The 23,992-nt window shown below is 44.3% G+C and overlaps 1 protein-coding gene across 1 annotated transcript in view; it reads right to left on the reverse strand.

Moving 5' to 3' along the window:
* LOC121536820 (potassium voltage-gated channel subfamily H member 7-like) overlaps positions 1–20,182 on the reverse strand; it is a 119,034-nt gene extending 98,852 nt beyond the window's left edge. Inside the window, exons 1-2 of the mRNA XM_041844398.2 lie at positions 19,825–20,182; positions 18,978–19,208 (exon numbers count right to left, since the gene is read on the reverse strand). Coding sequence (XP_041700332.2) covers positions 18,978–19,208; positions 19,825–19,900 — 307 coding nt within the window. The 5' untranslated portion in view covers positions 19,901–20,182. The remainder of the gene's footprint in view (positions 1–18,977; positions 19,209–19,824) is intronic.
* Between the last annotated feature and the right edge of the window lie 3,810 nt (positions 20,183–23,992).

Consider the following 23,992-nt stretch of genomic DNA (forward strand, 5'->3'; position numbering starts at 1 on the left):
CAGTACAATGTTAGGCGGAGAATCCCGAGGCCTTGGTAGTGCATCAATGTTAGGAAAATGTTATCGCTTGCTTCAAAGGATACCAAACAAGCTTATCAGAAAGGCATCGTAAACAAAAATACATACTGAAATGTTAAGGATCCTTCCATATAGACAAGTATACACTATTATGTTCGTTTGTACGGCTATATAATTTGAATAGGAGGCATTCCTTATCGCAAAGAAAATAATTTCATAAGCGCACATTGTTGTCAGAAAATGGAAGGCCAGGACGTTGAGGGTGGTCTCCTGGTGCCTATATGCATGGTCTTGTTTTAATTTCACATGCACAAGTACACTGAAATGCTTTTCTTGCAAGCTCTAAACCCAACAACGCAGGAATCAATATCAATGCAGTACTAAAAATAACATACGGTAGAACAAAAACACACGGGAAATAAAAATAAGAAATAAGAAGAAGTAAACTATATACAGGGTCAGTTCCAATTCCATATTTACAATGTGCAGGGATACTGGAGTGGTAGAGGTAGATATGTACTGCCACTGATGATGCAGAGTTATCTGGCTGCTAAATCTTTCCACTCATTAGATTATGTTCAACTCATAATTTACTCTCCCTAATCTCCTAGGGCCATAACCCTATATATGCCATAACCCTACATAATCCACTGCATTATAATGCTATCAGCATTACCATTGAAGTGTAAAAAGCAGGTTCAGATTAATTCAGAGTCATTCAGAGTAGACAGAAATAAATCCTTTCATCAGTGGGACTCCATTTCTTCCAAAGTCTCGCTGCCCTCATAAAACAAGCCACATATCCACTGCCCTTCTAGGAAGAACACCTGATTTGCAATAATAAGCATTAAGCTAAATAGATCAAAAGATGCCCATCCTTCCCTATGCAAATGTCTCTGTCTCCCTCTGTCTAACAGCCAGGCTCACAAAGAAGACACATTACCAGCTTTCACAGTAATCTTCTCAGAGCTGGCTCTCACACCACTCTGCCAGTTGCATTCATTAGCAGTAGCTGTCTGTCTCACTAAATATATCAATCTTTTGTTGGACTGCCTTTACATGTCAGGCTTTAATAGGATGCTTCCATGCAACAGCAGCCCCCATGGAACAACCATTCTTAAAACAACATTTTATTTCCTAAACTGTGAATTACATTAATATTTGTATTGTATCCCCCCATTTAGACATTTAGCTGACACGTATCCAGAGCGTCTTACAGTCAGGGCATTCAACTTAAGATAGCTAGGTAAGACAACCACATATCAGAATCATTGTAATTGTGGTGAATTGGTAATAAGTAAAGCCTTCAGATATTTAATCTGGTATCGGTTATAACAAAATCCGGTGTATAAAACTCCTCACTCACCTCCTCTGATATTGATACTGTTCATTGTCAACGCGTTTAGATTCTCCATATCAAGGAAGATGCCAAAGGAAGATTCGCAGGTATTAAACATTCATCGCTTTTAGTTAACAGCATTTAGGATTACCCGCAATTACATGATGAAAATAACCCCTATTCATCTTCATCTTTCTCAGCAATAAATTAGTCAGTGTATACACGGATCTTGTATCTGTTAGTTGGCATACTTTAATGTTGCACATTGCGTCACATTTTAAATCTGTGCAAAGAAACTAGCTACTGTGTGTGAGTACAGAATATGCTGCAGGAAAGAGGAGACCCATGTGGACCCAAGAGGGGGCCAGAATGGCAAATTCAGCGGAAATATGTTTGGAAATTGATTTACTAGATGGGAAAACAATACCCTGGTAAAAGGGTGAGCTATGGGGGTCCCTCCTCATCCTGTTACCTGCTGAAACTCACCTCTACTCAGGTGTATAATAGCCAACATCCTCCTTTTAATTCCACTGGGGCAAATAAAGTAAATCAGTTAAAGGCAACACAGAGAGTAAAACAGGCCAATCATTTCCTACTTTTGGTAGCAGGAGGCCAGTCACGTGGTCAGGAAACTATTCACACCTTTTCATAGTCATTAGGAAGGCAGACAGACTCTGGTGTGTTGATTGAATAGAGAATTCCCCAGTTAATTCCCTCTGCCAGTACACAGATCAAATCAGACTACATGAATGGTTGTGCAAAGTGGCCAGGATATACAGTAGTATGTATGTGTGCCTCTCAGGTTGGTGGTAAATCTCCCTAAAAAGTACAGGAACATTTGACCTATGGTTTGAGAGGTGTTATTTAGTGCTATACATATTCCTAAACAATTGTGTCATTAGGTGTGTACAAGGTTGTATTCACTAGGCACCAAATGGAAGAGAACGGACTGAAACAAGGAGGGACTAACTGAACTTTTCTAATAAGAAACAGTGGTTTTCATTTTCCGTTACCACCTCCCCTCTCTGAGTTGTAGATCATTTACAGATAGGTTGGGGTCATTGAAACTGGCAGGTCCAGGAGAATAGAAAGGGCTGATAGTGTACATTAGTGTCTCTACCAGTGATTGGATGTCTATCATCATCAATTCCAGTCGGTGGGTTCAAGTTTCCCTTCAGTATGAAAAATGTATGCACTCACTAACTGTAAGTCGCTCTGGATAAGAGCGTCTGCTAAATGACTAAAATGTAAAAATGTAAGTGTCACTATGAGATCTAGCAGCCCCCTCACCCCCTAAGGTGCTCTCTCAGCTTCCCAGCATGATCATCGTCTTCAGACCCCACACTCACAGAAGGTCAAATTGAGATTTCCAGCTCTTTAACTTGGTCCTATTGACGGTCAGATTCCAGGCCACAGAGGAATGCAGATCTTAGTGATGTTGTGGCCTTTAGGATAATGCATCTATCATGGAAAAAGCTTTTATCAAGCTGACTATGAATGCATAAGCTCAGCGGGCAAAGCAATTGTGTCATTTATAAGATGCACAGATATTTGAGGTTAAGGAAAATAATGTTGTAACTGAAAGATTTGATAGTCTTATAATTTCAAATTTTCCCAATAGTCAGCAAAGGGACAAGTTGAGAAGGGAAATCACGTCGTAATTTTCTTTATATTGAACTTGTTGACAATAATAAGTGAAGTCTAAATTGATAGAGGCTAGAAATATCTGAAATATATATATATTATCTCTGCTGTTGAAAACTAAATGTTAGTCTAAAAGAAATGTGAGATAATGTCTAGATGCTTTTTATAGTAGAGATCAAGTTTATAAAGTGCCTGGCTGGGCTGATGAGACAGTGGATTGCGAAGTCAGATGTCACAGAGTAAATAGGCATTTTAACATCATAGATTTAGCCGGTGGTAACTTGTGGAATAGACACCGGCTGGAATGCAGTTTTAACCAATTAGCATTCAGGATTAGACCCACCTGTTGTATAAATAACTATATTATGATGACAGTACATCATCTTTGCTTTGTAAACTATAATTTCCTTTTAATGCTTTTCAAGTATGGATAAAAGAGACATAATTCCTGCACAAGGTCAAATGACTTGCCAGTCAGGAAAGCAGAAGTATTATGCCTGTGTGAATAAATAGAAACTACCGTATTGAGATCAGTTCCCATTTCAAGATGATGGAAATGTCATTCGATTATATTTCCACCATCAATAATTCAAAACATAGCTGCTAATTGAGCCGTTATTGCCAATGTCTTTTATTTTATTTATTTAACCTTTATTTTATCAGGGAGTCATACATAGACCAAGGTTCCTATTACAGATGAGCCCTGAATTACATAAATTACAGAAAATACAAACATCAAAATATAAATACAAAATGCAAGCAGAAAGTCACGGTCATAAAAAACAAACACTTTATTCAGTAAAAAGGTCCTGAATCAGCTTTCGGAATTGGCCTAGAGGCACCAAAACATTACATTTAAGAATATTTTGAAGATTGCGCCATAAATGAGGTGCAAAGAAATTATTTACCTAACTCAGTAGAGACCAAAGGAATTTCCAGAGTTAGCCATTCCTAAGACCGGGTGTGGTAACTCGTATGTCTAAAGTTAGGTACAGTTGGACTTTTTGTAAAAGGGATTTCTTTATAAATGAAAACATAGCAATGTATCAACCTACGTGACATCAAAGAGGGCCAACCAACTTTCTGGTAGAGAATGCAGTGATGAGTACAAAAATTGGCACCCATAATAAAGCACAGTGCTCTATGATAAACTGCATCTAACTACTTAAATGAAGTGGCAGCTTGTAAGGGTTGGTGTGAGGTGTGACCCAGGTGCGGTGCAGGATAGACAGTAGGCAGTAGGCAGAGATGGTGAAACAATGATCTTTACTGGTGGTCCCGAAGCCAGGATACAAAACAACGGACTTAACACAATAAAAGAAAGGTGGAGCAAATAAGTCTCCCAAAACAGGCTGACAGCCAAAATACGAAATAGTAACTATGACTGAAATAATAAAGAAACAGGGAGAACACTTATCCGAGTACCTGTACATACTTCTCCAATCAGACACTGATTAGTACTGCTGAGCATAGAGAAACTAGCAGAGAAAACTGAGCAAGGGAACACAGGGATGTGTGGGCATAAATACACAGGTGAACAGGTAGACACAGACACAGGTGACACAGGTGACACCAATAAGATGATGATTAGTCCAGACTGTGAGTAAGGAGGTGCCTAAGGTTGTCAGAGGATGACACCTAGTGGGTCGCTCCGGAACTGCAACTACTGTAACAGTGCCACCCCCCGACGAACGGCCCCAGCCGTTCACCTCGGCGCCTCTGGGGAGGAGGTGAGGGCTCTGGGAGTGTGGTGCCAGGAAAATAACCTCTCACTCAACATCAACAAAACAAAGGAGATGATCGTGGACATCAGGAAACAGCAGAGGGTGCAACCCCCTATCCACATCGACGGGACCGCAGTGGAGAAGGTGGAAAGCTTCAAGTTCCTTGGCGTACACATCACTAACAAACTTAAATGGTCCACCCATGCAGACAGTGTGGTGAACAAGGCACAACAGAGCCTCTTCAACCTCAGGAGGCTGAATAAATTTGTTTTGGCACCTAAAACCCTCACAAACTTTTACAGATGCACAACTGAGAGCATCCTGTTAGGCTGTATCACCACCTGGTACGGCAACTGCACCGCTCGCAACCGCAGGGCTATCCAGAGGGTGGTGCAGTCTGCCGAAGGCAAACTACCCACCCTCCAGGACACCTACAGCACCCGATGTCACAGGAAGGCCAAAGAGATCATCAAGGACATCAACCACCCGAGCCACTGCCTGTTCACCCCGCTATCATCCAGAAGGCGAGGTCAGTACAGGTGCATCAAAGCTGGGACCGAGAGAATGAAAAACAACCTCTATCTCAAGGCCATCAGACCTCTAGCACACTAGAGGCTGCTGCTGCCTATTGAAATCACTGGCCACTTTAAGAAATGGAACACTAGTCACTTTAATAATGTTTACATATCTTGCACTACTCATCTCATATGTATATACTGTATTCTATTCTATAATATTCTACTATATCTTAGTCCATGCTGCTCTGTCATTGCTTGTCCATATATGTATATACTCTTAAATTCCAGTCCTTACTTAGATTTGTGTGTATTGGGTATATGTTTTGAAATTGTTAGATATTACTTGTTTGATATTACTGCACTGTTGGAGCTAGAAGCACAAGCATTTCGCCACACCCGCAATTACATCTGCTAAACACGTGTATGTGACAAATACGATTTGATTTGGAGGTGACAGAATGTTGTTATCAGCCCTGGGTCCAGAATGTCCCTCCTGGGCACACAGGACCGCTCCTCCGGCTCATAACCCTCCCAGTCCAACTGAAATTGGAGACCCCTCCCCACCCTCCGGCAGTCCAGGATCCGGTCCACAGTAAAAGCCGGCTGCCCTCTGACGAGGCGCAGCGGGGGAACAGGACGAGGAGGGGGAGCCAAGGGACAGGTGGAGACGGGCTTGAGGAGGGACACATTGAACGTGGGATGCACCCGCATGGTGGGGGGAAGTTGCAGGCAGTAGGCCACTTGGATGACTCGCCGGACCACTCTGAATGTCCTGACGAACCGGGGAGACAGCTTCCTGGACTCCACGCGGAGGGGAAGATCCTGCGTGGAGAGCCACACCCTCTGTCCTGGGCAAAAAAACGGGGCCGGGCGATGCCTGCGGTTGGCCTGATGTTGAGACCTGACCAAGGCCTGCTTAAGCGCCGCCCGTACCTGCCTCCTGGACCGACGGGACCGCCGCCTCCTCCTCTTGCTCAGGGAAATAGGGGGGGGGGGTTGGTACCTGTATTGGCACTGAAAGGGGGACAGGCCAGTGGACGAGCAGAGAAGGGTGAAGGGCAACGCCCACCTGGCCTGGCGCGAGTTGAGCCTTTTGGACCCCTGAATGTAGGCTAAGTTCTTATGATCAGTCCATACGATGAATGGATGGATGGCCCCCTCTAGCCAATGCCTCCACTCCCCCAAGGGCGAGCTTGACCGCTAGCAGCTCACGGTTCCCCACGTCGTAATTCCGCTCCGCAGGGGACAGCCGACGAGAGAAAAACGCGCAGTCTTACCGTCCGTGAGGAACCGCTTGGACAGGATGGTTCCCACCGCAATGTCTGAAGCATCCACCTCCACAATGAACGGTAGGGACGGATCAGGATGCCCTAGGACCGGGGCCGATGTAAAGTGCTGCTTAAGCACATCGAATGCGTTCCCCGCTTCTGGGTCCAGGCAAAGGAGCGCATGCTCGTCTTGGTGAGGGCTGTCATGGGAGCGGCTAGGGAGCTAAAATTGCGAATAAATCGGCTATAAAAATTAGCGAACCTTAAAAACTGTTGTAGTTGCTTGAGGAAGGAGGGCTGGGGCCAATCCAGTACCACGCTGACCTTGGCTTGGTCCATCCGTAGGTCCCTCTGGGTGACGATGAACCCCAGGAAGGAGACTGTCTCTGTGTGGAACACGCACTTCTCCGCCTTGACATAGAGCTGTTGACAGAGAAGAAGAAGGGGGAAGATGGCCCTCTCTATCACTCCCCTTAGGGATGTGACCACACTCTCCTGTTGGGCATGCATGTCATTGGTCCCCGTCTGAATGATGATATGGCTGGGGGAGCCAAGCTGGGACACAGTCAAGAGCTCTAAAGCTCTCTCTCTAATTAAAACCTTCCTTTGGAGTCCATCATTAATATAATGTCTGGTTTCTCATCAGGTCTGTGGAGAGTGGCAGGAGTGATGGGAGTAATTACAGGCCGTGAGATGGGGATGGAGGGGGTCAGCTGGGTTGGTGCATTGGTTGGTTGGGTTGGTTAGTTGGTTGGTTGGTTAGGTTGGTTGGTGGGTTCTGATTCAGCTGTTGGCTTGGTCCTGGGTCTTTGTGGGACTCTTTGTAGAGTGGATGGTGGTGGCTGGGAAATTCCTGCCTTAGCTCATGTAGCTCCTCCTGCAGGTCCTGCATGTGGCTGGTGTTGACTGTGCTGGACAGTTCCTCTGTAAGTCTGTACACTTCCATCCTGAGAGCCTGGTTGTCCTCCTCAACATTCTTCATTGCACACTGCAGCTCCCGGATCTCATCCCTATGCTGATGCACCAGGCTGATCTCCTATATAAGATGCTGTGGTACTGCAGGTGTCACGTGTGAGAGGCATACTCAGGGCTGTGTCTTGTGCAAGCGAGGGAGGGAGAGGGACACTGGGGACTACATTCTGGGGCACAGATGGAGTGGAGGCTGTTGTAGGTAGTGGCAGTGAAGAGGTTTTAAGTTTAGCAACAAGAGGTTTTATTTGGTCGAAGTAGTGGACAAATTGATCCAGACTGGCCTCCGAACCTTGAACCATCACAGTGACGTTATTATAAATATAAATGTTATATTTGGGGGTGGAATCAATGTAGAGTTGTTCATTGTTCTGTTTTCTGACATTTTAAGTTCATTGTTGGTCTTGTGGAGAGCTGTGTGCCAAGCATTAGGATAATCTGTGTAGAACAGAATGTCTCCTTTTATTTTCTTGTTTGCTTTTGGGATGAAGTCTGCCCTCTGAGTCTCTGGGGATTCTCTTAGCAATGTATTTTTTCATTAATTTTTTCATGACTCACTTCTAACATTTTCAGGACACCTGATGGCAAGGTCTCTGAAACAATGCTTGGAGAATGCATCCATCTTCATCTCCATGGTGACCCCTTTAAACAATGCAATCTGCTCTAGAATGATGTGCATGTGCCTCTTGATAAAATCACTTATTTAAATAATGCACCTATAGAGATAAATGCACTGTTTAAACAACGCACTTTTATGAATAATACAAATAAAGATATTAAATGTGTTTTTCAATTAAACAACACATTACACATGAATTAAGATACTCTATCAATGTTTAGGATGTCCCAACCTCTTTCCAAGTGCTCTTTTGCTTGTTTGTTTGAACGTCTGAATGCTTGTTTTCTTATCAACGCCTGAAATATCCTCTAGAAATCCCTCAGAAATCCTTACTCTTTCTCCCTGTTGGTTTTGTGTTTGTTTATCTATGTCCTAATTCTTCTTGTTGTCCTTGTTGGGTTTATAGTCCCCTGATAGCAGTCCTTCCTTGTGTTGCCTGATGATTCAGCAGATGAGCCTTGCAAGAACCAAGTCGATCAATGTCTTAAAATTTCTCAAAACTATTTCCACAAAATAAACGTATCTTCCAATTCCTCTAGATGTGCAGAACACAGCAATCAACTAAAATAACTGTTCCCATATAATCAAATAATTTTTTAAAAAATTGCAATTTAAGGAGGAGCTCTTGGAATTGGTAAAAAAAAAGTCCAGGTAGTCTTGAAGTACATCTCTGTAAAGAAGCATTTTTATGAGCAAGAGAAGTCTGAAAGCGTCCAGAAGGGTGAGGTTAGGACAGTTAGTTATATGTAGAACTTCATGTCCATCTCTTAAATATATTTTTAGTGCTCACTCCCACTCGTTAGGGTGTTTATGCTACCTTAAAATGAAAACAAAATTGATATAGGCTTTGTTATTTTGTTCAGCAGACTCTTCTTAAGGTTCAATTGGCATGGTAGCTTGTCCAATGAGGGAGAAGCATTCTCATATTAAAGATTTTTAACATGGATCTTAAAAAACAAAAATGCTATGAACCACAACATTTAGAGATAAAAACAACTGTTCTAGATGGAGTAAGCTATACATTACACTCTCCATGGTTATCTTGCTAATACATTGTGACATGGTTGTTGTTGCAGGGCTATGTTGCTGAGGCCATACACAACTGCACTGGGGCATAGCCAATTAGGAGGGTAATATGTAAGGCGAGGGGAGGGAAGGCATGCTAACCCTTTGTTTGGAGTCTCTTGGCCATGTGGCCATATCACGCCTCAGTGAGACTGCTCCAAGCTAGTCATCATGGCTTACTTTCATCTTTAATCAGTGTCTTCCAAGTCATCAAAGATGAACACCATTTTCAAATGCATCTTACTGTAAGTATTTTGCTAGATAGATAGCTGATATTTGTCATCCAGTGGGCTGGAATGGCTAATCAGCTGGCAAAAACTCATTGCCATTGGATTGGATTCAACAATGTCCCCTTGAGATGGAGATAGGAATTCATATCTGGATATGTAGTGTGACTAGGCAAGGATTTTGTCCTTGATGTGCTGTCCAATACTCCATCTGCTACCAATTCAGTGTTGATCAGCTTTTTGTCAGATGATAATTACAGCGAGCCGAGTTTTATTTTTATTTTTATATATTTTTGTTGTTGTAATGTTACCCCCTTTTTCTCCCCAATTTCATGATATCCAATTGATATCCAATTACAATCTTGTCTCATTGCTGCAACTCCCCAACGGGCTCGGGAGAGGCGAAGGTCGAGTCATGCGTCCCCTGAAACATGACCCGCTAAACCACGCTTCTTAACACCCGCTCGCTTAACCCGGAAGCCAGCCACACCAATGTGTTGGAGGAAACACCATTCAACAGACGACCGAAGTCAGCCTGCTGGCGCCCGGCTTGCCACAAGGAGTCGCTAGAGCGCGATGAGCCAAGTATAGCCCCCCCAGCCAAACCCTCCCCTTAACCGGGACGACGCTGTGCCAATTGTGCGCCGCCCTATGGGACTCCCGGTGACGGCCGGTTGAGACACCCCAGGCTGTAGTGACGCCACAACACTATGATGACCAGTGCCTTAGACCGCTGCGCCACTCATGAGGCCCTAGAACAGGATTTATATATTTGGAGAATAAACCAGGCTTGATTTATTGAAGAAATCTACCACAAAATTAATTATATGTTTTTTTTTTACATTCTATTAGAGTTTAAGTTCCATTTCTAGTTTGTTCTAGCAGATAAGTCTTTATGTAGTAGCCTAGAGATGGGAATACAACAGACTGGAGGAAGCTGCACTACTGTTAGCTGATCTCAAATTAAAACCTGATATGTTCTCATTTCATGTTTTAATTATTACTCTGATAGGCTGGCTTCCCTCTACTAAACACCTGACTCTGATGAGGGGAAAACACTCAATGCATTTTGAGACATACAGGCAGAAACCAAAGAGGCAAAGATCAATAAAAAATGCATGTGCCTCCTTTTGAGCGCAGCCATCCAGGTCTCCTGCAGCAGCCGAGTCGACCAGCCCACCCAACTAAAAAATTGTCCCCCCCATCTGGCAATTCTGGCAAATGCCAGATGGGGTGAACCATTTTTTTGTTTAGATCATGAGAACGGTGAGGAATCAGCCCAGAACTACACGGGAGGATCTTGTCAATGTTCTCAAGGCAGCTGGGACCATAGTCACCAAGAAAACAATTGGTAACACACTAAGCCGTGAAGGACTGAAATCCTGCAGCGCTTTTCAAGGTCCCCCTGCTCAAGAAAGCACATATACAGGGCCGTCTGAAGTTTGCCAATTAACATCTGAATGATTCAGAGGAGAACTGGGTGAAAGTGTTGTGGTCAGATGAGACCGAAATCGAGCTCTTTGGCATCAACTCAACACGCCCTGTTTGGAGGAGGAGGAATGCTGCCTATGACCCCAAGAACACCATCCCCACCATCAAACATGGAGGTGGAAACATTATGCTTTGGGGGTGTTTTTCTGCTAAGGGGCCAGGACAACTTCACCGCATCAAAGGGACGATGGACGGGGCCATGTACCGTCAAATCTTGGGTGAGAACCTCCTTCCCTCAGCCAGGGCATTGAAAATGGGTCGTGGATGGGTATTCCAGCATGACAATGACCCAAAGCCTAGCCAGTCTCCAGACCTTAATCCCATAGAAAATATGTGGAGGGAGCTGAAGGTTCGAGTTGCCAAACGTCAGCCTCAAAACCTTAATGACTTGGAGAAGATCTGCAAAGAGGAGTGGAACAAAATCCCTCCTGAGATGTGTGCAAACCTGGTGGCCAACTACAAGAAACGTCTGACCTCTGTGATTGCCAACAAGGGTTTTGCCACCAAGTACTAAGTCATATGTTTTGCAGAGGGGTCAAATACTTATTTCCCTCCATAAAATGCAAATCAATTCATAACATTTTTGACATGCGTTTTTCTGGATTATTTTGTTGTTATTCTGTCTCTCACTGTTCAAATAAACCTACCATTAAAATTATAGACTGATCATGTCTTTGTCAGTGGGCAAACGTACAAAATCAGCAGGGGATCAAATACTTATTTCCCTCACTATAACATTTCAAAAGGCAATTGCGGGAAAAACACAGCTTTGGTAGCTTCGTCCCCTTGTCCCTGTCGAAGAGAGGAGGGTCTCAGCTTTCTGTAGGTAATTTTTTTTGGCTCAGCTGTCAATATTCAGCTCAATAGCTGTCACGCCCTGACTCAGGGGACGCTTAAATGTTGAGTCAGGGTGTGTATGTTCTATGTTGGGTATTTCTATGTTGGTGTTCTATTATGTGTATTTCTATGTTGGACGGTGTGGTTCCCAATCAGAGGCAGCTGTAGCTCGTTGTCTCTGATTGGGGACCATACTTAGGCAGCCTATTGGCACTAGTGGGTTGTGGTTTCTTGTTCCGGTATGTTGTATTGTGCTGCCTTGGACTTCACGTTTCGTTGGTTTGTTGTTTTGTCGGTTGTTTATTCATTTAAATAAACATGTACGTATATCACGCTGCGCCTTGGTCCGACTCGTCGATGAACAAACGTGACAGAAGATCCCACCAAACGAGGACCAAGCAGCGTGCCCAGGAAGAGCGAATTGCCATGTCACAGGTGGGCAAATGGTGGTCATGGGAGGAGATATTTGCGGGGAAAGGGCCATGGGCAAAGGTAGATGCCCAGGCAGGAGAGGAGCAACGGCAGCACAGAGGAAGCCCGTCGAGGAAGAAGCCCGAGAGACAGCCCCAATAATTTTTTGGGCCGGGGCTAAAAGGGTGGTTGGCAGAGCCTAGGGTTAGAGCAGAGCCAACTCCCCGTACTCACGCGAGAAGGCGTATGACTGGGCAAGCTCCATGTTATGCGGAGCTACATACTGTGTCGCCAGTGCGCCGGAACAGCCCAGTGCGTCCTGTGCCAGCGCCCCGCACGTCTAGTGCGAAAGTGGGCAACCAGCCAGGGCGGGTTGTGCCAGCTCTCCGCTCCAGACCTCCAGTCCGCCTTCGCAGTCCGGTCCGGCCCGTTCCTGCTCCTCGTACCAGGCCAGTGGTGCGCGTCGCCAGCCCGGCCCGGCCTGTTCCTGCTCCTCGCACCAAACCAGTGGTGCGTGTTCCCAGCCCGGCCCAGCCTGTTCCTGCTCCTCGCACCAAGGCAGTGGTGCGTGTCGCCAGCCCGGTCCGGCCTGCTCCGGACCCTCGCACCAAGCCAGTGGTGCGCGTCGCCAGTCCAGCCCGGCCTGTTCCTGCCCCTCGCACCAAGCCAGTGGTGCGCATCGCCAGTCCGGCCCGGCCTGTTCCTGCTCCTCGCACCAAGCCAGTGGTGCGCGTCGCCAGCCCGGCCCGGCCCGTTCCTGCTCCTCGCATCTAGCCAGTGGTACGTGTTCCTAGTCCGGTCCGGCCCGTGCCTGCTCCTCGCACCAGACCAGTGGTGCGGGTGTCCAGTCCGGCACGGCCCGTGCCTGTTCCACCGGTGCCTGGTCTGGCACCTGTCAGCTGCTCCACTCCGGAGCCAGAGCAGTCCGCTCCACCGGTGCCTGATCCAGCTCCGGTTAGCTGCTCCACTCCGGAGCCAGAGCAATCCGCTCCACCGGGGTCTAGTCCAGCTCCGGTCAGCGGATCCACTCCAGAGCCAGAGTAGTCCGCTCCACCGGTGCCCAGTTCAGCTCCGGTCAGCGGCTCCACTCCAGAGCCAGAGCAGTCCGCTCCACCGGTGCCTGATCCAGCTCCGGTCAGCGGCTCCACTCCGGAGCCAGAGCAGTTCGCTCCACCATCGTCGGGTCCAGCTCCAGTCAGCGGTTCCAGTCCAGACCCAGATGTCAGCCCCTCTCCAGGTTCGGGGTCTCCCACACCAGGGTCCAGACAGGGCTTGGTACTTTGTGGGAGGAAGGAGAGGGCAAGCAGCGTGCCGAGGTCCAGACCAGACCAGGGGCGCAACAGGGAGGCGGAGAATCGGTGGTTGTCACGCCCGGAGCCGGATCCGCCTCCGAGACGGAATGCCCACCCGGCCCCTACCCTGTTATGTTTATGTTGTGCGGTCGGAGTCCGCACCTTTGTGGGGGGTACTGTCACGCCCTGACTCAGGGGACGCTTAAATGTTGAGTCAGGGTGTGTATGTTCTATGTTGGGTATTTCTATGTTGGTGTTCTATTATGTGTATTTCTATGTTGGCCGGTGTGGTTCCCAATCAGAGGCAGCTGTAGCTCGTTGTCTCTGATTGGGGACCATACTTATGCAGCCTATTGGCACTAGTGGGTTGTGGGATCTTGTTCCGGTTAAGGTATGTTGTGTTGCGCTGCCTTGGACTTCACGTTTCGTTGGTTTGTTGTTTTGTCGGTTGTTTATTCATTTAAATAAACGTGTACGTATATCGCGCTGCGCCTTGGTCCGACTCGTCGATGAACGAACGTGACAATAGCAACTACTTTACAACCAATATACTTGATGTGGCTTTGAGATCTGGAGCGGCATGTGCTCTAAAAGCACACCAGCCATTGCGAGGGCATAGGCCTATAGGTCTCATGGGTAGTAGCCTACAACTGCACGTTTTTTTTCAGGACATTACATTTACTGTTGGATGAATACATGGCTACTAGCAGTGGGCATTATATTTAGAGTTAGTGATCTAATGAAAGTGTTTTGAGTTTCCACTTCCTCAGGTGTTCAACCCCAAATTAACTAGCCTATGATAGTTAGTGCATATAAAGATGTGTATAATGAATCTCTATTGAACAAAACAATTCTATTTTGACAGTAAAATATAGCAGCTGTAGTCTAATTGGCAACCCAAAATTCATGACAATCACTGGATTAGGTTGCACAAAATATCTTGAGCCATGCATTCCTGCTTGGACGTGCTAGATGAAACAACTTATCTCTTAAATACCTCCGTAGTCTATATTACACATCTTAATAAAGCACTATGAATGACTTTATGTGATGATTACTCATGATGTGGGTCTGACCAAATCATGGGCTGGTGCCACCAACTGTAAAAGCTAGTGGCACCAGTGACACCAGGGGAAAATGTTAGTCTGGAGCCCTGTGTTAGTAATTAACACTTAGAGTAGGTGTTGATTCAGGGGAACACAAATGCCAAGAACTAATTAGCACTATGGCCTAAGCCGTTAGCTTGGCTTTTATAACGTATAAGGCTTCAGCAGACAGACAACAAATGAAGCACAGTGACAGCAGTGTCTAAGTAGGGTGTGTAGGGTCAGGATGTAGGGTGTATGTGGGTGTGGTTGGTGGCCAGCCAAGGGAGGGGGGTGGGGGGGTGAGTTGGTGGCACGCACAGTGATGTGGGCTGGTGTGGATAAAATGCCAGTGCCGAATTCTTGTCCCAGTCCCCCCCCTGGGGGGAGACGTCCCTTCAGCTCCTCAGAGGGGAGTCACTTTTGAAATCCGGCACCCACACAGATACCTCAGCAGCATGGTTAGCTAAGCTGGGACTGTTCCCATTATCCATTTAACTCCAGCACACTGCTCAGTGTCAGCTTCCCTTTGTTCACACTCATTCAGTTACGAAGTAATATTACACTCCTCGGAATAGGATCGTTTTGCAAAGCCCCCGCAAAGGAAGGCATTTATCTTATTAGGAATCTTCTTTGAAATCGAAGGCATTGTGATTGTGGATTTATCTCCTCTCACAATCATTTACTATTCAACACATAGATAATAGATACAATTTCCCTGTGGCGAAGATTTTGGCTGTGTATCTCACTGTGGTCTTCATTGTCCTTCTGCCTTAATTTCTAAGCATACCCATAAGCAGCTTAATCTTTCAGCTTTTATCAGGGCAAAGAGCCAGAGATGTGTAGCTGATGATGATGTCACCGGGCTTTCTTAAACACTGACAGTGCATTTCAAGATCCGCCACAGTGGGAACATGACAGTATGAAAACCAAAGAGATGCTTATAAGCATGACTATTCCCATCTACAGTTTTATGTTAACAATTCTGCATGACTATGATTCATTTGATAGTACCGTGTTTCCTGTTAGACAGTAAGGGTGAGTAAGAGCGAGGGAGAGAGCACCTGAGGTCTAACACCACCGAGTTGTGAGTCATATGATTTAATATTGATTAGACACACACATCCTCTATTTCCTCTGTCGTGACCTATCACCTATTCATCCTTATGCTGAACTATTTTTGTATGCTGTCAACACTGTCTCACCCCTCTTGTGTCTAATGTAATTTACACTAGGTGAAATGTGATAGGCTTTTACAAAATGACCCACTGAGAATCAAACCGACTATTACTGGTTTGCAGGAGTGTTGATAGCTCGGAATGGGGTCAAACGAGGAGACAACAAACACAGCCACTTTCCAGTCCATCAGCTTTCATTTGTAGGAAATGAACTTGCGTCGATAGGGCCATTGCTCTCAAGGATGTCATGAAGCTTGCATATGTGTACCCATCTACAGGAGCCTGAGAATTGTGTCCTTCCATAGCGCTATAATGCATTCACGCTGTAAGCTGCTCACTCCCATTCACTGCAGTGCCATCGTTGACATGTTTATTCATGAGCTCCGCGGCTCACTCTAGACTCCTCAGAGGAGTATTAAGAGTCATGTCTGGAGGCACAGAAGGGAGGGCGGGAGAGCAAGTGTAATGATTCAGTTTGAATGTGTCGTATGGCTTTTACTCTGCTCCCATTCCTTATTAACCATGATCGACACATTGAGTTTATGGAGAACTACACAGGGACTAAAGTGTCGTTAAAACCCTGCTCTTCATAGAGCCCTCCTCACCACTGGCCTCCTAGAGTACTTTGTGTAATTTTCTTTCTCCAGGATTCAAAAAATATATATTCGACATACTAGAGGAGCATGTGGCTGTGATTTCCATGTGATTAGCAGAAATCTGTCTAGGCTGATGACTGCTGCTGCAGGAAGAAAATAAATTGAACTATCTGGATTTTTCTGTACATCTACAGTCAGTTTAGGGAGCTGCAAAGCACCAAAGCAAATGTTTCATTATGTACACAATATAGTTAACCACAGTTTTGTCATTTCGCAGACACTCTTACCTAGAGCGACTTACAGGAGCAATTAGGGTTAAGTGCCTTGCCCAAGTGCACATCGACAGATTTTTTCACCTAGTCGGCTCGGGGATTGGAACCAGCAATTTTTTGCTTACTGGCCCAACACTCAACTGCTAGGCTACCTGCCGTGAGCCAGGGCACAAAAATGACTTCCTGTCATCATATACTATACCCCGAAAAGGGGAGCGACGTCACATTGACTTTGAGGGGGTATTATACTGACCAAAAAGCACTGCCTGAAGATGGCAGGAGTGGCATTACATTTGAAGATGTATGTCATTGAGCATCAACTTCATTTTAATTCACTGCGACTTCACAGAGGGCGGCAGTACTGCTGCCTGCACTGAAAACAGTTCATAGCATGTCTAAAGTTTAGCTAAAAAAGCACTCCACCCATGTGGAACACAGTGGCCCAAGGAAATGGAAGCCAAAGAGGATTGAAGAACTTAACGAGAACGGTCAAACAGGGCTAGAAGAGGAACAACATCTGCTTTTGGAGTACAAAATGAGATGTTGTTATTTTTTTTTGCCAGAGGAGTCAAGGACCTTGAACATATGCCGGAATAACAATGCCTCATAGAAAATACTGTACAGTACAGTTACGGCAACTCACATGTCCTTGTACTTGTGTGGTAATGAATAAGGCCCAGAGTTTTTCCAGGTCAGTTCATGTGGTCAGGAAAAAACATAGAAATAGGAAATAGAATAATGGTAATTTAATAGGATCTCTATGGGAAAAACTCTTAAACGACAGTTAAATTCAATTTGTGTAGGAAACAAATTGAGAGGAAAATAGAAAAGGCCACCTTTGAAGCTGGGTTGCATCCCAAATGGCACCCTATTGGCAATATAGTGCACACATTTTGTGCACTGTGTAGGGAATAGGGTACTATTTGGAACACAGTACTGGTATGTGACATGTTTACAGTTCCAGTCTGATGACGGTACATTGAGTACTAGATTAATTGTTCTGTTCAGACTCTCATAGATTTCTCTATAAGGATTGTGGCTGGGCTTGGTCCGTCTCTCCACTGTTGAGAGATTTTGTGGGATGGCATGCAAATACTGCAGTCATTCATTTATTTATTTTCATTGTGAAACAAGACTGTGCATTGAATCGCTATGAGCTATTTGTATCCTCAATAAAATAGTCTAGAACAGCCTTGGAGGCAGGCAGGTGAGTCTAAGCAAACTGTGCACTAGACCAGAGTGAACTGAGACAGCACTTTCCTTTCCTCTGTCAGAGACAATACACGACTCCCTATTGTGTCATGGCAGCTGACCAAGCCCTGTTAACCTTGTCAGAGTCAAGATTCACTCTCTCTACTGCATGTATCTTGGTCACAACTAGGACTAGGATAAGGTACAAATTACCATATTGCCACAGCAATACATAAAATACATCTGAAATTGATATGATCTGCTGGATCATGCTGCTGGATGCTGAATGTCACTTTAATACCTCTCATATGCCATGGTCTTAATAAATTGTCATGTTCAGCCTTCTGGTATTGTTTGCCAAGCCACTGATTACACCTCCATTATGCAATGGCAAATGTTTTTATCAAGAAATAAATCATTGTCATAGCTTAGCTTGCTTCCTCGCTTAGAGTATAATAACATTTGCTGAAACTCTCTCACGACGTCATACCTCATAATCAAAACGATGATATCCGTTGTGGTTTAAGACAGGAATTGTAATTGATGGTAGCTACATATAATATTTTCCAAACATCGCATATTTCAGTAAATGCAAGGGAAAATCCACATCATACATGGATAGGAAATATTTTTCCACAATTTGTTATGGATAGATTTTTGTCCTTTCCTATAAATGTTGTTTTCCAAGAAGAAATAACTAACCCTTGAATTGGCTTGTGGATTATTCTAATTCTCTTGTCATAGAATAATACTCACATAACAGCCACAGTTTACTGTACAGTAGTCCACTTTACAGAAGATCAGAAAAGTAGCATCTACACGAATAGCGACATTTATTACACAGGTCAATGGAGACAAATTCTTGATGGAAAGAAAGGCTCTCAATCCTTCTCGTTGTCAAGTGCGCTGTCAAGACTGTATAACCTCATCTCTACTGTGTTCACTGACTGTGTCTCTAATAGGATAACGCCACATTTAAGAGCTCAACTAACCAAAACAAGGTAGCATCCCAAATGGCACCCTATTCCCAATATGGTGCATTAGAACCCACAGGGCTCTGGTCAAAAGTAGTGCACTACATAGAGAATAGGATGCCATTTGGGACACAGGCCAAATGTTGAGGGGGCTGTCTTGTGGTGGGACTGTAGTTTATAGTTTCTCAGAGACAGCCTGTCACACCTAGTGTATAACACCACCTCTCCTCTCTGTTGCTGGCCCGGTTCACTGACTTACCATCTTTGCGTTGATATGTGATTTCCACCTTGCGCTCTTCTGAGCCCATCAGAGCCTGGGCCACCTGGCTGATGGCATGTGTGTCAGTGTGCTCGCCGTGGAGGAAGTCACAGGTGCATGGCTTCTGCATGACATCCGGTCTGGAATAGCCGGTCATCTCACAGAAGCCGTCATTACAGTAGATGATCGCACAGTTCTGTACCCGGGCATTGGCTATAACAAATGTCCTATCTGTAAGAAAACAAAAAAAATTCACAATGCTATCAAACCAATCTTTATGTACAGCAGTCTAGAGGTAATACATTAGAATCAGAGAGTTTTTGAACATGTACTTTGCTTTATTTGTAAACTGAAGACAGTCCAATATTTGATTTTATTAATACAAAGGTGGTATATATTTTTTTATAATTGTTGAGAATTTCTGAAACAACACTTGATTCCTGAGTAAAGCTATTGACTTGAAGCATACAAGAGCATAGGAGATAATAATAATAATCATAATAATAACAATTGATTGGACTAATATATTGCTTTTCAAGACACCCAAAGCACTTTACATAGTAAGGGGGAAGCTCAACTCATCCACCTCCAATGATACTAAATAGATAGTAAATAGATAGTAATAGATAGTAAAGATATAGTAAAGCTCAACAAAGTACATTATTGACACTGCTTGATTTGTCGCTAAACAATTTATTTAAATGAACAAACCCCATTCTCAATTGGACAAGATCAAACTGTTTTTAAAACATAACTTCATTTCCAAACAGACTGATATACACGACTGCCACAATGCCAAGAATAACACTTTAGATTAAAATGATGATACCAGGGATGGTATACTTACTCTGTCCCTCGAATTTCCTTATTATTATTCCAAGAAATGTATTTTGTGGCGCAACGTGACCTCTCCGAACAGGCATGATTATTCCGTGGTCTTGTATAAAGGCGCTTTCGCAATGAGACCTGAATTTACTGTTGTTGCCTCCACTTCATTATATTTCCTTTGTCACAAATCATAGCCTACTCGACGCACGCACTTTCAACTTTAAATGACCTTTCCCAAATTCACAAGAATACGCTTTAGCCTGCATCCATACCGGAGCATTTGAATGACTCCTTGCCGATATGCACGGAATCGGGGAGGATTGCCTTGGTCAGATGTAGTTTGTAAACCATTTCTAGTTGAAGATGGATGTGATCTTGACGTTCTCTGTGGCGATGTGGTGGACGACTAGAGGACAGGGGCTGATATGCCAGGGGAGTGACGTTACCCCCTAGGGGCTTAGTGCACAGCGCTGCCACCTCGGGTAAGGTTAGTTCACAGTGCAATCTCGAAAACCTGTACAGTATGTCCTCTTCAGTGCGTATGTAGTACGTGCGCAATGAGTTGCATCTTTGAGTTGGAGCCACGTGGTTTTTATTTACGTACAGTATATATAGCATCCATGGACAGAATATTAATGGAAAAGCTTTGAGTTCATAGTACAACATAAATAATCCACAACGATAAATGAAAGATGTACTTTATCCATCGTATTTGTTTTGTGATTAATACACAGCTTGAGCTTTACCATTTCAAACTGATAACATGAAAGCGTTCTGTAACAGATTGTTAGTAGCTTATGCTGTAGCCTAGTAATAGCGCACGAGGACTTGTCCATGGTGCTGAAGTTTCAGCGATAACAAATGTGCGCATTTGAGACCGCTTGATTTCCTTATAAAATATTGTTTAGCATAGATTATATAGCCTGTTGACAGTTTTTATTTATTTGCATAGTTCTACCTTGTTGTGTAGCAAAACATAATTCAAATGTACTCAATAAGTGTTACATTCCAATTTATATGAAACCCATACATGCCTAATGTACAGCTCAGCTAATCTCTGTATAAATATGCAAATGTTTGCAGAATGAAAAGCCCTTCATGCTGTCCTGCAACATCTGTCCATGTATTCAGTATAAGAGCTCATCGCCTATCTGCTCCATTAAGAAAACGGGTTGAATGAAGGCATGACAGACAAACACAACAATATTTACAATAGAGAACCTTAGCATGTGTACTGCACGTGACCTCTTCTCTTCTCATTTTACTGTAAGCTATTACTACTTGTGCATAGTAAAGTCTTGCATAATATTTTGTCTTCCAGCATTCTTTTTAGACTACTATTTTAATCTCAGTCTGATATTTATATCAGAACATTTGAACTGCAAGTAAATGTACAACACTATTAATATATATTCTATCTTCTAATCTCTCCTCTTCTAGACCAGTAAAAGGCACAGCTTTGTTGTGTTTTTTTATTTAATCCATGTTGACAAGTCTCAATTTAGCCATATTTGGGATTCGGCTATTTCAGCCACACCCATTACTGACAGGTGTATAAAATCGAGCACACAGCCATGCAATCTCCATAGACAAACATTGGCAGTAGAATGGCCTTACTGAAGAGCTCAGTGACTTTCAACGTGGCACTGTCATAGGATGCCACCTTTACAACAAGTCAGTTGGTCAAATTTCTGCCCTGCTAGAGCTGCCCCGGTCAACTGTAAGTTCTGTTATTGTGAAGTTGAAAGTTCTAGGAGCAACAACAGCTCAACCGCAAAGTGGTAGGCCACACAAGCTCACAGAATGGGACCGCCGAGTGCTGAAGCAATTAGCGTGTAAAAATTGTCTGTCCTCGGTTGCAACACTCAATACCAATTTCCAAACTGCCTCTGGAAGCAACGTCAGCACAATAAATGTTCGTCGGGGGCTTCATGAAATGGGTTTCCATGGCCAAGCAGCCACACACAAGCCTAAGATCACTATGCGCAATCCCAAGCGTCGGCTGGAGGGGTGTAAAGCTCACCACCATTGGACTCTGGAGCAGTGGAAACGCTTTCTCTGCAGTGATGAATCACGCTTCACCATCTGTCAGTACGACGGATTAATCTGGGTTTGGTGGATGCCAGGAGAACACTACCTGCCCCAATGCATAGTGCCAACTGTAAAGTTTGGCGGAGGAGGAATAATGGTCTGGGGCTGTTTTTCATGGTACGGGCTAGGCCCCTTAGTTCCAGTGAAGGGAAATCTTAATGCTACAGCATACAATGACATTCTAGACGATTCTGTGCTTCCAACTTTGTGTCAATAGTTTGGGGAAGGCCCTTTCCTGTTTCAGCATGACAATGCCAACGTGCACAAAGCGAGGTCCATACAGAAATGGTTTGTCGAGATCTGTATGGAAGAACTTGACTGGCCTGCACAGAGCACTGAACTCAACCCCATCGAACACGTTTGGGATGAATTGGAACGCCGACTGTGAGCCAGACCTAATCGCCCAGCATCAGTGTCCGGCCTCACTAATGCTCTTGTGGCTGAATGGAAGCAAGCCCCTGCAGCAATGTTCCAACATCTAGTGGAAAGCCTTCCCAGAAGAGTGGAGGCTGTTATAGTAACAAAGGGGGGACCAACTCCATATTAATGCCCATGATTTTGGAATTAGATGTTCGATAAGCAGGTGTCCACATACTTTTGGTCATGTAGTGTATTTGTAGACCCAGAGTGAATGTGAGTGTATTTTAGCCCTCAGCTGGTGTGTTGTGATCTCTGCAAGACGTGGTGGTGCCACTGTGTATTAGCAGAGCTGTTGGTGTGGCTTACAGGAAAACACAGCCCTCCTCTGGCTTCAGAGCTTTATCTGTGGGCTTTTATTCAATCACAGTTGCATTAAGGGAATCAGTAGGCCTCCCTCATTACTCATTCTACAGTTACACCAGTTACACTGGGACCTTGCAGATATGTACCAGGGTGGTCATCATTCACCCAAAATCAAGTTATGGGTTATGGGGAAAATCTTTTTTTATGTCTTACATACACTACAATTAAAGCTGAATTTCTTATGTGGAAATGGATACATGCTTGGAAGCGTGCAAGACTTGACTAACGCATACATCATAGTCACATGAGTGTGTTTGATTTATGTGATAAAATATGCTGAGTGTTTACGGCAGAGGAGAACCTTTGGGTGGGTGCAGGGTGATATTTAATGACCCCGTTTGAGTGTTCCACACAAGGCAAACAGTCCCTCACCGAGCCCCTAGTGCCCTTGGGTATGGATATTACAGATGCTACAATCTGGTCCCTCCTCTCTCAGCAGCCAGCATCCTGAGTGTGAAAGTCTGGAAATAGAACTAGCTGGCACTGCTGGAGCTATGATGGCTGGCGCTCACTTTGATTGCAAACCATGACATAGTGAGGGCACCTACTTACCAGCAGTGGTTTGATCTCTGTAATGGCTGCTGGTTACTGATGTCCTAATTAGACGTATATTGAAAATGCTTATATAGGGGATATTGACATTGGTTTGTTTGGACAAAAATACTAAAAAGTTATCATTTGGAGACTGGCCAGGTTAACCAAAATCAAAGCATGGATTGCTGTCTTACCTTGTCCATACACTTCTTACAGGGTAAAGAAACCAATATATAATTTTGTAATTTGGGTGAACTATCCCTTTAACTAACTGTCATTAAAACCATATGATGCATTGTAGAAGGCAATATACTGTTTGTAGTATCTGTACTGCTGGAGAGATGTCAGAGACTCACAGAACTGTAGAAGTAGACGTTATGAGGCTTATAACATTGGCAAACAGATACTGCCAGTAGGCTAAATGACATGAATGATCTCCCTTGAGTGATGCTGCACACATGTCCCCCGGTCCTCCTCTATTACATTGAAGGGAGCGGTTACTCTGATCTATTGTTCCCTATGCAGAGTCTGGAGTAGTCTGACATTAAAGACATTCTCCGGGACTTTAGCGAATTGGGCTAAACTACGTCAGTATTGTTTAAACCTCCCCTTTGGGCTGGATGTGTCAATGTGTAGTTCATACATGCATAATCTATGAGCAGAATTACTGTTTTACCTCTATTAGCCACGAAATCCCTAGTTTGAAAGTGACTGTTTTTTGGAAGCTGTGCGGCACAATTTTTCCTATTTAGGGAATCTACACACATTTTGGTTACGTA

This window comes from Coregonus clupeaformis, chromosome 23 (genome assembly GCF_020615455.1).
Source record: "Coregonus clupeaformis isolate EN_2021a chromosome 23, ASM2061545v1, whole genome shotgun sequence".
NCBI classification, from domain to species: domain Eukaryota; kingdom Metazoa; phylum Chordata; class Actinopteri; order Salmoniformes; family Salmonidae; genus Coregonus; species Coregonus clupeaformis.